Genomic DNA, 16521 nt, shown 5'->3' on the forward strand with positions numbered 1-16521 from the left:
ACCTGATATAATCTAGAATATGAGGCCTTTGAATTCTGGTGCTGGAGAAGACTCCTGCGAGTCCCTTGGACTGCAAGGAGATCCAACCAGTCAGTCCTAGAGGAGATCAACCCTGACTGCTCTTTAGAAGGCCAGATCCTGAAGATGAAACTCAAATACTTTGGCCACCTAATGAGAAGGAAGGACTCCCTGGAGAAGAGCCGAATGCTGGGAACGATTGAGGGCAAAAGAAGAAAGGGACGACAGAGAACGAGGTGGCTGGATGGAGTCACTGAAGCAGTCGGCGTGAGCTTAAATGGACTCCAGAGGATGGTAGAGGACAGGAAGGCTTGGAGGAACGTGGTCCATACTTCGCAACTAACAACAATCTAGAATCAACTGCCCATATTTTGCCCATAGTTGACCGGAAGGGGACTGGACGAGCGACAACGCAAGAGGAAGATTTAAGAACAGTTGTTGCTCTGATATTTTGGAAAAGGACTTTTGAAGGCCCATGTTAGAGGTAGAATTTTGCTTCAATCAAATTCTTTGTGAGCTGCCTTTTCATGACAAGATAAAAGAGCTAAGGGAATCTTGTTCGCTCTGTTAAACTTAACATCGGAGCATCAAAAGACACCTGAAGCTCAAACAGCTTTAAAATCCCAGCTCCTTTTCAAAATAAATCAAGACTTTGCCCCCATACTTTAAAACACAGGATCAAATATTTTCTCACTGACACCAAAAAAAAACCACCCCTCAAATAAATCAGGAGAGCAACCAGGATGATTAGGGTACTGAAGGCTCAAACATACGAAGAACGGTTGTAGGAACTGGCCATGGCTAGTCTAGTGAAGAGAAGGACCAGGGGAGACAGGATAGCAGTCTTCCAATATTTGAGGGGCTGCCACAGAGAGGAGGAAGGGGGTCAAGCTATTTTCCAAAGCACCTGAAGGCCAAACAAAGAACAATGGATGGAAACTGATCAAGGAAAGATTCAACCTGGAAATTAGGAGGAATTTCCGACAGTGAGAACAATCGACCAATGGAACAGAAGTTGCCTTCAGAAGTCGTGGGAGCTTCATCACTGGAGGCTTTCAAGAAGAGACTGGACTGTCCTCTGTCAGAAATGGTGTGGGGTATCCTGCTTGGGCAGGGGGTTGGACTAGATGACCTCCAAGGTCCCGTCCAACTCTCTTCCTCTGTTCTGTTCTAAATCGATCGCGACCCCAAGCGCAGGATTCAAAGGCAGATTTCAAAAATGTGAGTTAGCCGCTGGACGGTTTGCGCGAGTCGCCAAGATGTTAAACTTTTAAAAACCAGAATCTTGAAAACGCCAGAGAAGGAGAACAATGGGGAATGCTAAAAATTCAGTGTGGTCAACAAACACAATGCTGTGAACGACACTGTTGTGATAACAAAGCGTCCTTTGATCCATGGGGACCGTCTCCGGCATTTACGAGACCCAACAAAGCTGGACAGAATCACAGGACAGGGTAGTGGAAGATGGGATGGGGAGTAGGAATCAGTAATGCAAAAAATGACTGCCAGCAGACGTCACCTTGTCAATATATTAAATTTACGGGAAGACTAAAATCTTCACCTTAATGTTTAGCTTTACGTTACAGGTAATCCCCGATTTGCAACCATTTGTTTAGTGGCGGTTCCAAGTTGCAACAGGACTGATAAACGTGGTTCGTGACCGTTTTTCACACCTGTGACTGGTGCAGCCCCCCCACCCCGCAACCTCCTGATCAAAATTCGGATGCTTGGAAAACCAGCATGCCCAGGAAGTCATGTTTTTGCCTGTTCAGCGAAACATTTGTTAAAGGAGTTTTGCTCCATTTTACGCCCTTTCTGGGCCTCCGTCGTTAAGTGAACTGCCGCAGTCGCTGAGTCAGTGACCCGGCCGTTAAGCGGGGGTCTGGCTTGCCCGTTGACTTTGCTCGTCGGAAGGGGATCACGTGACACCCTCCCCGGGACATTGCGACCGTCATAAATATGAGTCAGTTGCCCAGCGGCTCAATTTGCGTCACGTGACCTCTGCGGCGGCTGCAACGGTCTAATTTAACAGCCGCAGCAATTCGCAACTGTGGCAAGAAAGGGGGGACATGACTCCCTTAACAATTGTCTCACTTAGCAGCAGAAAGGTTGGGTTCAATTGTGGTCACAAGCCGAGGACTACCTACACCAGGGGTCTGCAAACTTGGCACCTTTAAGACTTGTGGACTTCCATTCCCAGAGTTCCTCAGGGCTGAGGAACTCTGGGAGTTGAAGTCCACAAGTCTTAAAGGAGCCAAGGTTGGAGATCCCTTGACTTACACCATCTACCTGACCTTGAAAAAAAGAGAGCAGCAAATTTGGTGCCACCCATTTTTTTTAAATTATCTCTTTATTAGTCAAGCAAACAGGGGCACGAAGGATAGAGTCCCATCTTCCCATCTTATTAAAACCCTCCTGTGCCAACTCTTTCATCCCCTCTGCTCAACCCGAGCGATCTTTCCGCGTATCTGCTGAATAAAACTCCGCATTGGCGACAGGGAAGGGCATCCGGCCAGTAAACACTCAGCTTCATTCAGTTCCCCATCATCCATCCTGCAAGGGACTATGAAGTCATTGAAAGAAGATAATATCTCTCTCCCTCTCTCAAACACACACACAAGTATATAATTTTGATGCAAAAAAGGAATAAGGAAGAAACAGATGCTAAAATGAAAAATACAGATCGAGCTGCCGAACGCTAGAATAGGTTAATAAATCTTGACTGCACATAAAAACAATATTTACCCGAAGTTCTGCTGCATGCCAATTTACAAATGGAAAGTAAGCACTTATGTTCATTTTGCAAATGAACTCTTGTCTTTCGAATGTTTTTTATACTGTTCTTAATCTGTATTATATGCATTTTATTGGCTGTGAACCGTCCTGAGTCCTTCAGGAGAAGGGCAGTATACAAATCGAATAAATAAAATAAAATAAATAAATAAATAAAATAAATAAGGTTGACTTAACTTTTTTTTTTTTTTTGCAATCCCTGGTCATGTGATATAGCTATAATTCTTCAAACAATGATAAATTCTTCAAATAACCAGAAAATATTTTTAAACAAAGCAGCAAAGATTTCCAAAATGACGTGACAATGGTTTTATAATGTACCCGATCCAACCGTAAGATTCATTGAATAGGTTTGTACTGTCCGAGTTCCTTCATTCTTATTACGCTTTGCCATATGACCCACCCTTCCATAATATTATTTAAAAGTCCAAAAGGCATGGGAAAAAAAAGGATCTTTTGATTATTGTTTGTCCTTCAGATCACACAAGATATACAGTAGTGGCCAAACTTGTGGAAACCTTTTGGGAAAAAGTATATTTTCTAAAACTAGCTAATAACACCACTTTTTTTTTGTAGTAGTACCATAAAATTATATATCCATGGAAAGGTAATTTAATCAAGAACACAATGCAATAACTTTTACGAAGGATTTGCTGTTAGAATAACAGTTACAGTATCAAGGAGAAAAGTGAAGCACGTAGAAAAAAACGAAATATACAAAATTTATCACCATAGAAAAAACGAGACATACAAAAATGATCAACATGTCAGTGAATCCTTAGTTGGGTAACCTTTAGCATGAATGACGGCCTTACAACATCTTCCCATGGAGTCTTTGAGTTCTGCAGCTGTTACCATGTGAAACCAAGATTAAATGATGGCTTCTATTAACTGGGTTTTGTTGCTGGGTTGCAAGTTCTGACTAACAAGTTTCTTTAGTCGGCTCCATAGATTTTCCATTGGGTGAAGGTCTGGGCTATTCCCAGGCCATTCCAGCAGTGGAATAGGATTATTTTGAAACTCCAAAAAAAGGTGGTGTTATTAGCCATCAAACCTCCAAAATACACTTTTCCCAAAAGGTTTCCACAATTTTGGCCACTACTGAACTTAAGATTTGCAAGATCTACTTGAAGTTATGAGCCTAACTAGGATAATGAAGTCATCAGAAACCCTAATGAATTAAATCCAAATTCAGCCCACATATAAAAGCTTTTTTTTTTTTTTTTTTAAAGGTGATTCATTACCGTTCTAATGACATCCAGACAAAATTTTGGTTTCTTTTAAAAACCTTTCAACCTACAAGAGGATTTTCAGGTGTCAGCTTACTCAACAACAACAACAAGAACACAAAGATACATTCAATAGGTTATAGGCGGCTACGTCTATTGGAAATATGTGCCTTAACAAATGTCCATCTCATGTAGAAAGACAAAACTTATTGCAAACTTACCGGCCATTATCTCGACCGACTCCCCAAACTCGGATGCTAACGATGGGCTGAGAATGAAGAATACTACGATCCATGGGGTCAACCAAATTTAGCATATCGTTCTCCAGGATAAGATACATGTCTTTCCCCTAAGTAAAAAAAAAAAGAGAGGGGGAGAGGGGGAGGGAGAGAGAGAGGAGGGAGGAGGAGGAGAGGGAGGGAGGGAGGAGAGCAGGGGATAGAGAGAGGGAGGAGAGGGGACGGAGAGTGGGGACAGAGAGAGGAGAGGGAGGGAGAGAGAGGAAGGAGGGAGGGAGAGGATAGAAAGCAGGAGGGAGAGCGGGAGGAGAGCGGGGACAGAGAGGAGAGGAAGGGAGAAGAGGAGAGAGGGAGGGAGAGGGGGAGGGAGAGGGGGAGAGAGAGCAGGGGATAGAGAGAGGGAGAGGGAGGGAGAAGAGAGAGGGAAGGAGGGGGAGAGGGAGGGGGCAGAGGAGAGGGAGGGAGGGAGGGAGAGGGAGGGAGAGGGGGAGAGAGGAAGGGAGAGGGAGGGAGAGACGGAGAGAGATTAAAAAAAATACTCATCCCAGATCTTTTTCACCTTGCAACACTTATTTCAGAAAAAGAAGGTGGGCATAAGAAAAATATAACCATGGGGTCCTGGTTGCTCTCCAAGCTTGGTGGTTTTCTTGTAGACGTTTCATGACCCAACTAAGGAACATTATCAGTGCTAGAATGGAGCAGGGTTTGCTGCAACTTTGGGGAGAGCATCATCAAGTACTGGTGAGGGTACCTAGATGGATGGGGAATTCCTGGAATTGAAGTCCACAAATTGCCAAGATCTAAATTTAGACCCTGGTGTAAATAAAAAAATGATCACGACGTTATGCGGAGTTCAGATCCCAGAATTCCCAGCCATAACTATAGTAGTTGGGGAATTCTGGGAGTTGATGGTGACCCATGTGGAAGTTCCCAGGCAGGAAACATTCCACTGAGGCTTTCCTAGAACCGTGAAGGCCTCTGATGACGTTCTCATCACCATCACTGATGACAAAAGCTCAAGAAGAAGTTCCTGTCAGGGCCTACAACTGCAAAGCAGCCTTCCATCTCTCCAGCCAAAACACAAATAGTAGTATCCAGGTAGTACATGCTTTGTCTAGTCCTACATAAAAGATCATCTCCCAGAGAAGGTTGGCTTGGCCTTCAAAGAAGCTGGAAAATCAAGTGGCCAGACAGAACGAAGGAAGACATACTGTTGTGGTCTGCCAGCAGCCTGCGGACCTGGCAGTGGAGTCCGACAGTGAGGAGGCTGGGGAGGACAATGGGCCAGTCCTGGAGTCAGGAAAGGCCGGACGAGGACTCTGCATCGGAGGCAGAGATGGGGCCAGGGCCATCTGGGAGCCATGCGCGGACTCCGGAGCCTCCAGAGGCGGACAGCAGAGAGGCAGAGTAACAGGAGGAGCCTGCCAGAAGGCAAGAGCAGTTGAAGCAAAAAGGATAACTAGGGAGTAAGGCCAGGAGATGATTGGCCCCTCCCCTAAGGCTTAAAAGACCAGTAACGAGCCGTTGGTTTTTTTTATAGGAAAGCAACATTGATTCCATTGCTTCTTGTCAGCGTCTCTTGAACTTTGTGGGGGTTTTGCCAAGAAAAGCCTTTGGCAGGTCGCCAAAGACAACAAAGATTGATGATAAGGCCGACAGACTGGTTATTTAAAATTTTGTTTTGGACAAAGCTGAGACTGAATGAATTCTCAGCTGTTTTGATAAAATAAGTTTGTTGAGGACTGAATTGTGTTTGGTAATCACTACTTCGGCCTTGGTCACAACACTGAACAGATAAAATGGAGACGTTTCTTACCTCTCCCCAAATGCCCACGGTGTCTCTTATGTCGTTCTTGCAGTAGGAGAGTTGTCGGATGCAGTTGTTCACCGCAACGCTGCTTTTTCCAGGCGCCAAATCTTCCTCCCCCATCTCTACCCAGCCCAAGGAACGAACCGCGAAGCACTGCAAAGAGATCAGGCCCCGGAAATAACGTTTTATATCTTACGAATTTCCACCCAATGAGGTTAACGCTTTCATTTCCTTAGATGAGAGTTCAGCCAGAGGGATCGTCCTCGTCTTATAATCATCCATTTAGCGATCGTTCGAAATTAAAACGGTCCTGAAAAAAGCAACTTACGACCAGTGGTGGGATTCAAATAATTTAACAACCGGTTCTCTGCCCTAATGACGGGCTGGGTGGGCGTGGCCATGGTGGGAGTGGCCAGGGGGGTGTAACAGGCAGCACTAGGCCTCCTGCACACATCCCCCGGGGAGCAAAAACAGGCCACGCGGGCAGTGCCGCTGTTGTGGTTCCCGCCCCCGAACCTGGTCCCATGGCCAAAAGGGCCTTGGAGCCGGGCCTGCTGCCAGAAAGTGATTTGGACAGTGAGGGAGAAGGGCCGTCAGGACTTACCTCGGAAGCACCGGCCTCCCTGGATCAGCTCCAGGAGCCAGAAGCAGGCCAAGCGAAAGGGATAACGAGGCCTCCTTCTCCTGACTCTTTCCCCCCCAGGCCACGCCTGCAGACCCAGCTGACAGCAATCAGGCTTGGCTCAATCCCAGGTTTTATAGGCAGGAGAGAAGGGAACGACAGAAACGGGAATGGGGCAGGCCTAGGAAGTGCTGAGTCATGGAGCCACACCCCACAGGATATAAAAGGCAGCAAGAGCTGGTGTGTCTCTTTGTATCAGGCAAATCCACCGATTGACTAGAGCTGAAGGTTGTGACGCACCAGCGTCTTGGCAGCTATCGAGGGCTCTTGGCAGACGCTGACTCTTTTGCTGCCAGAGCTGATAAGAGCCGGCTAATTAAGCCATCGTTGGGACGGAGGCGAGGAGGACACAACAGCCACACCCACCCACCCGTTTTGGGCCTCCCTGCAGCCTCCTGGGAGCAAAAATGGGCCACGGGGAGATATATACAGCAATATAACAACCGGTTTGCCCGAAACGGCCGAATCCCACCACTGCTTATCATCATTTTTTACACATTTTTTACACTACACTGTTGCAGCATCCCCGCGATCACGTGATCAAAATTCAGACAGTTGGCACCCAGCTCATATTCATGACGGTTGCAATGTCGGGGGGGAGGTCATGTGACCAGCTTCTGCGACCTTCTGACCAGCAAAGTCAAGGGGAGGGGGGGGAAGCTGCTCACTGAACAGCAGTGTTGCTAACTTAACAATGGCAGTGATTCTCTTAACGACTTCTGCAAGAAAGGTTGTAAAATAGGGCACAACTCACTTAAAAACTGTCTCGCTTAGCAACAGGAATTCTGCGCTCAATGGTGGTCGTAAGTCCGAGGATTATCTATATTCGTGCTGAAGATGGCAGCATAAAACTTCTCGATTATTTTCAAAAGTGTTTGAATTCATAGTAACTTTTGTAAAGCTTGCAAAATTTGTATGTCGGGTCATTCATTCCCGAGGTTAACCAAATGTTTCTCTTCATCTCATGAGCTGCAGGTCAAAAAAATTTCGTCTTTTTTGTTTTACCGAAGGTCACCGATTCTTTCGTTTACTACGACTTTTAGGTAGCCCAGGCCGGCTAAGCTAAGGCATTTTTATCCTGCAGGAAAGAACAGTTCACCAATTTCTCACGCATTGTCGTGTCCCACTCCTCCGCTGACGGCCGGGTCAGGGAAATCCTAATCAGGCTTGCCTCTGCAGCTCTGCCCAAAGTCCTAGCAAAGTCCTCAGAGCAGGCAGGAGACCAGTAAATGACTTCAGCAAGATAAGTTCGACTTTGCCTGACTCAGAGACTGCCAGAAAGCAGATCCTTTATATATTAAAGTAACAATTAAAAAGCTTATTCAATAAAAGGCCGAAATTAAAACCGTCCAATTGACCATATAAAATACCTAATAAAATTACCATTAAAAGTTTAAAATTTAAAATTTAGAATTTAAAAATCAGGCCAGTCCCGCTTGTATAAATAAATTGATATATTAAATGATTTAAATATTGATATATATTGATTTAATTGATATATTAAATGATTTAAATATTGATAATGGACTCTAAAATGAGGAAAAAATGTTGGAAGCTTATTATGGGTTTTACTAATGATATTTTAGAGATGATGTTATGAAGAAAAATTGAGTGTTTTCTTGCTTTTTCTTTTCTTTTCTTTTTTTTTTTGAGTATGCTTAATAATATATGAATTGTCACTGAATTATAAAGATATGATTGATGTTGAAGGGGGATAAGTAGCAGGTATAAAAGAAGACAAATATTAAATGGGAATATAAGGGTTTAATATAAATGGGAATAGAAAATGGGGGGGGGAAGAGGGAAAATTTGATAAAAGATCAAAATTTGGGGTGAAGGCTAAAATTAGATTTAGAAAGAGAAATGAAAGAAGGAAAATTAAAATAAGGGAAAATGTATTGATGAAAGCACGTTAAGATGTGTTGGAGGAATTAAATTTGGTATTAGCCCAAAAAAGCTAATACCATCCTAGGCTGTATTAACAGAGGGATGGACTTGAGATCACGTGAACGGTGAGTACCACTTTAGAACGCCACGCTTGGAATACTGCGTGCAGTTTTGGTTGCCACGATATTAAAAACACTCTGGAAAGGGGTGCTGAGAAGAGCAACTAAGATGACTAGCCTCCCCTCGACCCCAGCGCTAGGCCGCCCTATTTAGCCACGTTTTCCAAGCCGCGCATATCAGTGGTGGGTTTCAATATATTTTTACTACCGGTTCTATGGGTGTGGCTTGGTGGGTGTGGCTTGGTGGGCGTGGCAGGGGAAGGATACTGTAAAATGTCCATTCCCACCCCACTCCAGGGGAAGGTTACTGCGAAATCCCCATTCCCTCCCAATCAGCTGAGACTCGGGAGGCAGAGAATAGATGGGGGCCAGTCGGAATTTTTACTACCGGTTCTCCGAACTACTCAAGATTTCCACTACCGGTTCTCCAGAACTGGTCAGAACCTGCTGAAACCCACCTCTGGCACATATGCATGCAAGACATCATTTTTTTGGTGCGCGGCGAACTGGTGGTTAAAATGATAGGAAACCCACCTCTGAAACTGGATGCGTCTAGTCTAGTATTATTATTATTATTTTTTTACTTAGGGCTTTTTAACAATCTCCTGCTTCTCCATCTGATTGTAAAAATATATGCATAAATTCTCCTTTGAGCTAAACCGCTGTTATTTAGGGCAATGACCTAAAGCTTTAATTAAGCATTAAGATTTCTTCAAAGCTATCTCCTGATAACTCTCGGTTCTTGCGTGAAGTTCCTTCGTTCTTTTTTTTTTTTCTTTCTCCTTCTCCCAAGACAGATTTATGTTATCTGGATTGCTTGACGTTTTTTCTTCCTATCCTGCTTCTGCTTAGCCGAGTCCCATTTTGGAGTCCTTCATCCTTTCACTACCGCCGTGGGTTTTCTCGCGCGGTTGACTGACGACGATAATGGCTATACTGTTAGAAAGAACTGACCACGCAGGATAGCACAGCCCTGTTAGTTTCCTGTTGCTACACCGTATTTTATAAGCTCACCAAAAGGTAGAATAGAGATGAGTGGTTCTTGGTTAGTCTATGAGCTTAGTTGGTTTCCTTGTGGACGTTTCGTGACCCAACTAGGTCACATCATCAGGGACAGAAGGGAGTAGGGTTTGCAGCGGGGTGGGCTCTACTTCCCTTTACTACCGGTTCGCAATGGGATTGCCCATGCGCAGATCGTCTATGACGACACCCAGGTGGGCGGGCGGAGCCTCCCGCCGGTTTGACTACCGGTTCGCAAGAACCGGACCAAACCGGGGGCAACCCAACACTGGTTTGCAGTGTGGAGGAGGACGGCTATGGGGTCTTTGGGAACTCTCTAAGCTTGTTTGTTTCCTTGCAGATGTTTCATTACCCAACTAGGTAGCATCATCAGGGATAGTACAGTGTTGTTCTCGTCCGATCTCACCACAGCCGGGGCCTTCTTATCTGCTTCCGAACACGGAGGAATGTCCTAGTATGCCTCCCGGCCCCAGCCCTGGCTCCATGCCCAGACAGGCTGAAGAGGAGGAAATACCTCCAACCCCCAGCTCTGGCTCCATGCCCAGGCAAACGGAGCAACTAGACCCCTCCCCCTCCTCCACAGCATGTGAGCCTGAGGGAGGTCAATTACCAACAGCTGGAGCCTGGAGTGACCCTCGCGTCAGAAGACTTGATAGGCGGAGGCAACAGAAGGAAGGGAGGGGCAGGCCTGGATAAGTGCTGAGTCATGGAGCCACACCCCATGGCCTATATAAAGGATCTGCTTTCTGGCATTCTCTGAGTCAGGCAAAGTCTAAACATATCTTGCTGAAGTCACTTTCTGGTCTCCTGCCTGCCCTGAGGACTTTGCTAGGACTTTGGCAGAGCTGCAGAGGCAGACCTGATTCGGATTTCCCTGACCCAGCCGTCAGCGGAGGAGTGGGACACGACAGTACAGTTTGTGGAGTGGAGGAGGAGGAGGAGGAGGACTGTGGAGGTCCTTGGTGCTCTCCGAGCTTGGTTGTTTCCTTGAAGACATTTCATTACCCAACTAGGTTACATCATCAGGGATAGTAGGGTTTGCAGAGTGGAGGAGGAGGAGAAGGGCTGTAGGATCCTTGCTGTTCTCAGAGCTTGGTTGTTTCCTTGAAGACATTTCATTACCCAACTAGTTTACATCATCAAGGACAGAAGGGAGTACGGTTTGTGGAATGGAGGAGGAAGAGGTGCTCTCGGAGCTTGGTTGTTTCCTTGCAAACGTTTCATTACCTAACTGGGTAACATCATCAGGGACAGAAGGGAGTAGTAGAGAGTGGAGGAAGAGGAGGAGGACTGTGGGGTCCTTAGTGCTCTTTGAGCATGGCTGTTTTCTGTACAGGCATTTTATTACACAAGGGGAAGGAAGGAAGGAAGGAAGGAAGGAAGGAAGGAAGGAAGGAAGGAAGGAAGGAAGGAAGGAAGGAAGGAAGAAAGAAAGAAAGAAAGAAGGAGGGAGGGAGGGAGGGAGGGAGGAAGGAAGGAAGGAAGGAAGGAAGGAGGAGGCAGGAGGGAGGGCGGAAAGAAGGAAGGAAGGAAGGAAGGAAGGAAGGAAGGAAGGAAGGAAGGAAGGAAGGAAGGAAGGAAGGAAGGAAGAAAGAAAGAAAGAAAGAAAGAAAGAAAGAAAGAAAGAAAGAAAGAGGCAGGGAGGAAGGGAGGGAGGGAGGAAGGAAGGAAGGAAGAAGGAGGCAGGGAGGGAGGAGGAAGGAAGGAAGGAAGGAAGGAAGGAAGGAAGAAGGAGGCAGGGAGGAGGAGGAGGAGAGGAAGGAAGGAAGGAAGGAAGGAAGGAAGGAAGGAAGAAAGAAAGAAAGAAAGAAAGAAAGAAAGAAAGAAAGAAAGAAAGAAAGAAAGAAGGAAGGAGGCAGGGAGGAAGGGAGGGAAGGAAGGAAGGAAGGAAGGAAGGAAAGAAGGAGGCAGGGAGGGAGGGAGGGACAGAAGGAAGGAAGGAAGGAAGGAAGGAAGGAAGGAAGGAAGGAAGGAAAGAAGGAGGCAGGGAGGGAGGGAGGGACGGAAGGAAGGAAGGAAGGAAGAAAGGAAGAAAGGAAGGAAGGAAGGATCACTGATGATGTTACCTAGCTGGGTCATGAAACGTCTGCAAGAAAACCACGAAGCTCAGAGAGCACCAAAGACCCCATAGTCTTTCTCCTTCTCTCTGCAAACCCCACTCCCTTGTAGCACTGATGATGTTACCTAGTTGGGTCATGAAACATCAGCCAGAAAACCACCAGGCTCAGAGAGCACCAAGGCCTCTACAGTTCAACCCTGAGCTACAAATATTCTCTTCTATCAATAGAATTGAAAATCTAAATGACTAATGGACATATGGAAACTCTTTTTAAGGAAAACAGCTTCGTGAGACCTCCAAAATATGATATTTTGCAATGTTTGATAGCTGGCGGTAAATAATTATAATGTTTGTATGGATCTATGAAGCTACGAGGTCGCACAAAAAATTAGAAAACCCACGTTTAATATTTCTTATTGTTACAGTTTTCTTGGAATACTTCGGGAAAACATTATGACCTGATTGAACCTTGCGTAGTTACTAAAACGAAAAATTGGGAGAAGAACATCGCCAGGTTTTTGTTGTTGGCAATGTGTTTAGTTTTGTAGTTTGTTTGTTTTTTAAATGTTTTTAATATTATTTTTATCGTTGATTTAGAGTGATCTGGAACTGGCTACATGACGGATGGGAGTCCTCTAAAAATGCTTTAAATAAAATAAATAAAAATATGGTCCATATGCAAGGATTTAAACATGAGAAATATGTGGATTTTTTTAAAAAAAGCATTAAATAAAACTCCTCTCCACCTTGAAGAGCTAAATTTACTACCAGAGACATATGGCTTACTTTGCAAATGTAACTGAAGGAAGAAAAATATACACGATCATATTATTAGTAACTACTGTTTGTTTCTCAGCTTTAATTGGGGAATTTATGCCTCGAAGCTGCCAATGTTACAGACGTACAGGCGTAATTTAAATCTGGAAAGCATGTCGGAAGATCTATATATATATATATATATATATATATATATATATATATATATATATATATATATATATATATATATATATATATATATATATATTTTAAAGCAGTTTCACGGGTGTTTGTATATAGGTCTTTGGTTGTTCGTTCAAATTAGTGTCTTGGCGACGTTTGCGAAACTCATTCGTCATCTTCAGGCTTCAGTTTTGTGAGCAATATGATGTTTCTTCCTTTTAACTGCTAGTGAGGTTTGAACTGATTGGGTGGGAAGCTTGTGCTCTGATTGGATGGGGGTTTTTTGGCATGTCCTGTGACTTTAAAGTGTTGGACCAGGGAAGAAGTTGGTTCCTCTTTTTTGAATGAGACCAGAACTATCGCCAAAACTGACCAGAACTATCGCCAAAACTGAACACTAACAACAGAATAATCAGAGAAGCCATTGAGATAGAAAAACGCCCACACAGCATGAACAAACGAGATGACACCTCCCGCCTACCAGCCATTTGGAAACCCGCCCTTATTGACAAACGAGTCCCTAACACGAGGAATGACACCAGACCCACACTCACAAGGTCCACACAGGATGTCACCACCGCACATCCATCCAGAAAGCAGACCCAAACCCACACTGATCATAAAGCACGACCAAGGACCAGAAGCCAGACCGCAGCTGCAACATTAGCCATTTCAAACCCCTCCAATCCATTCATGCAGCAGACTGACACCCACTATGAAGATGTAGCACGACCACAAAGCCAAACAACAGCTATGCAGCTCACCAGCTCAAATCCCCCTGCAGCACAGACTAGACTGAGCACAACCAAGCCCCCACCAACACAGGACACACCCCAGCCAATCAGAGCACAGAAAACCCCATCCAATCAGACCACAGCCAAGCCCAGACCCAATCAGTTCAAACCCCCACTAGCAGTTAAAAGGAAGAAACAGCTGCGATCACACATTGCTCCCAGAAGCACGAAGCTGAAGCCTGAAGATGACGAATGAGACTTCGTCGAAACGTCGCCAAGACACTTCCAATTTTACACGGGAGAAAACCGAACAACCAAAGACATATATATATATATATATATATATATATATATATATATATATATATATATATATATATATATATATATATAATCAGAAAACAAATATATATACATTCAGGCAGATGACCTGAATGAGTTTTACTGCAGGTTTGAAAGGAAACTACAGCCACCTATCTCCACAACCCCCATCTCAGACACACCAACAACAGCCAAGCCTCCTACAACTGACCCATTTCATTGGGTTCACAACCCCTAGTGATCACAGAAAAGGAAGTGCAGGACCTATTTCACAGACAAAAGCCAGGAAAAGCTCCAGGCCCAGACAAGATAACTCCTTCTTGCTTAAAAGTCTGTGCTGACCAATTGGCCCCCATCTTCACCCATATTTTCAATAAATCACTAGAGATGTGTTATGTTCCTTCTTGCTTCAAACGCTCTACCATCATCCCAGTGCCGAAGAAGCCCACCATCAAGGAACTGAATGACTACAGACCAGTTGCTTTAACATCTGTAGTCATGAAAACCTTTGAAAGGCTAGTGCTTTCCTACCTGAAAACCATCACGGATCCGCTGTTAGACCCCTTGCAATTTGCATACCGAGCAAATAGATCAACAGATGATGCTGTTAATATGGCTCTGCACTACATCCTACAACATCTTGAGTCTCCAAAGACCTATGCAAGGGTCCTTTTGTAGACTTTAGTTCAGCATTCAATACCATCATTCCAGACATTCTTCTAACTAAGCTAAACCAGCTACAGGTACCGGAACAGACTTGTAAGTGGATCACAAGCTTCCTAACAAACAGGAAGCAGCAGGTGAAGCTAAGCAAGATCACATCAAATACCTGTACAATTAGCACAGGGCCCCCCCAAGGCTGTGTGCTCTCCCCACTTCTCTTCTCTCTGTATACCAATGACTGCATCTCCAATGATCCATCAGTTAAGCTACTGAAGTTCGCAGATGACACAACAGTGATTGGTCTCATTCGAGACAATGATGAATCCGCATATAGACGAGAGGTCACACGACTAGCCTTGTGGTGCAACCAAAACAATCTGGAACTGAACACACTCAAAACCGTAGAAATGGTGGTAGACTTTAGGAAAAACCCTTCCATACTTCCACCTCTCACAATACTTGACAACACAGTATCAACAGTAGAAACCTTCAAATTTCTGGGTTCTATCATATCGCAAGATCTCAAATGGACAGCTAACATCAAAACATCATTAAAAAGGACAACAAAGAATGTTCTTTCTGCGCCAACTCAGTAAGCTCAAACTGCCCAAGGAGCTGCTGATCCAATTCTACAGAGGAATTATTGAGTCTGTCATTTGCACCTCTATAACTGTCTGGTTCGGTTCTGCAACCCAACAAGAAAAACACAGACTTCAGAGGATAATTAGAACTGCAGAAAAAATAATTGCTACCAACCTGCCTTCCATTGAGGACCTGTATACTGCACGAATCAAGAAGAGGGCCGTGAAAATATTTGCAGATCCCTCGCATCCTGGACATAAACTGTTTCAACTCCTACCCTCAAAACGACGCTATAGAGCACTGCACACCAGAACAACTAGACACAAGAACAGTTTTCCCGAAGGCCATCACTCTGCTAAACAAATAATTCCCTCAACACTGTCAGACTATTTACTGAATCTGCACTACTATTAATCGTTTCATAGTTCCCATCACCAATCTCTTTCCACTTATGACTGTATGACTATAACTTGTTGCTGGCAATCCTTATGATTTATATTGATATATTGATCATCAATTGTGTTGTAAATGTTGTACCTTGATGAACGTATCTTTTCTTTTATGTACACTGAGAGCATATGCACCAAGACAAATTCCTTGTGTGTCCAATCACACTTGGCCAATAAAAAATTCTATTCTATATATACACTTTTAAAGAAATAAAATATTTCAGGAATCCAATCTCCTTAGAACAGAAATATTCAACTTGGCAACTTTAAGACTTGTGGACTTCAACTCCCAGAATTCCCCAGGCAGCATGGGGAATTCTGGGAGTTGAAAGTCCAAAAGTCTTAAAGTTGCCAAGTTTGGAGACCCCTGCTTTAAAACAGTCCTTGCCTTACAACAGTTCGTTTAGCGGCCACTCAAAGTTACAACGGCACTGAAAAATGTGACTTACGACCGTTTCTCACACTTACGACGTTGGCGCCAGCCCCGTGATCATGTGATCAAACTTCAGCTGCTTGGCAGCTGGTTCATACTTAGGACCGTTGCTGTGTCCCTAAGTCAACTGCTCACATTTGTGACTGTTTTGCAACCTTTTGACAAGCAAAGTCAATGGGGAAGCCGTTAAGTAACACTTACCTCTGTGTTACTAACTTAGCAGTGATAACAGCTGTGGCATGAAAAGTCACAAAATGAGCAAAACTCACTCAGCAAACGTCTTGTTTACCAACCACAATTCTGGACTCGATTATGGTCGTAAGTCAAGGACAGTCTGTATTGCTTTGTTTTGTTTTTTTCAGAAACATTTAATAACAAAAACACCATACTATTAACCAGAGCACATAAAACATTTGCTAGACCAATTCTAGAATACAGCTCGCCAGTTTGGAACCCTCACCACATCTCTGACATCAATACAATTGAACGTGTCCAGAAATATTTTACAAGAAGAGTTCTCCATTCCTCTGAAAACAACAAA

At 44.3% G+C, this 16521-nt stretch overlaps 1 protein-coding gene across 9 annotated transcripts in view; it reads right to left on the reverse strand.

Moving 5' to 3' along the window:
- APBB2 (amyloid beta precursor protein binding family B member 2) overlaps positions 1-16521 on the reverse strand; it is a 184386-nt gene that overhangs the window by 51267 nt on the left and 116598 nt on the right. For all 9 annotated transcript variants that reach the window (XM_058192357.1, XM_058192356.1, XM_058192353.1 and 6 more), the window contains 2 exons: positions 6096-6242; positions 4262-4389 (listed from right to left, as the gene is read on the reverse strand). In XM_058192357.1, the coding sequence (XP_058048340.1) occupies positions 4262-4389; positions 6096-6242 (275 nt within the window). The remainder of the gene's footprint in view (positions 1-4261; positions 4390-6095; positions 6243-16521) is intronic.

This window comes from Ahaetulla prasina, chromosome 8 (assembly GCF_028640845.1).
Source record: "Ahaetulla prasina isolate Xishuangbanna chromosome 8, ASM2864084v1, whole genome shotgun sequence".
In the NCBI taxonomy this organism is placed as follows: Eukaryota; Metazoa; Chordata; class Lepidosauria; order Squamata; family Colubridae; genus Ahaetulla; species Ahaetulla prasina.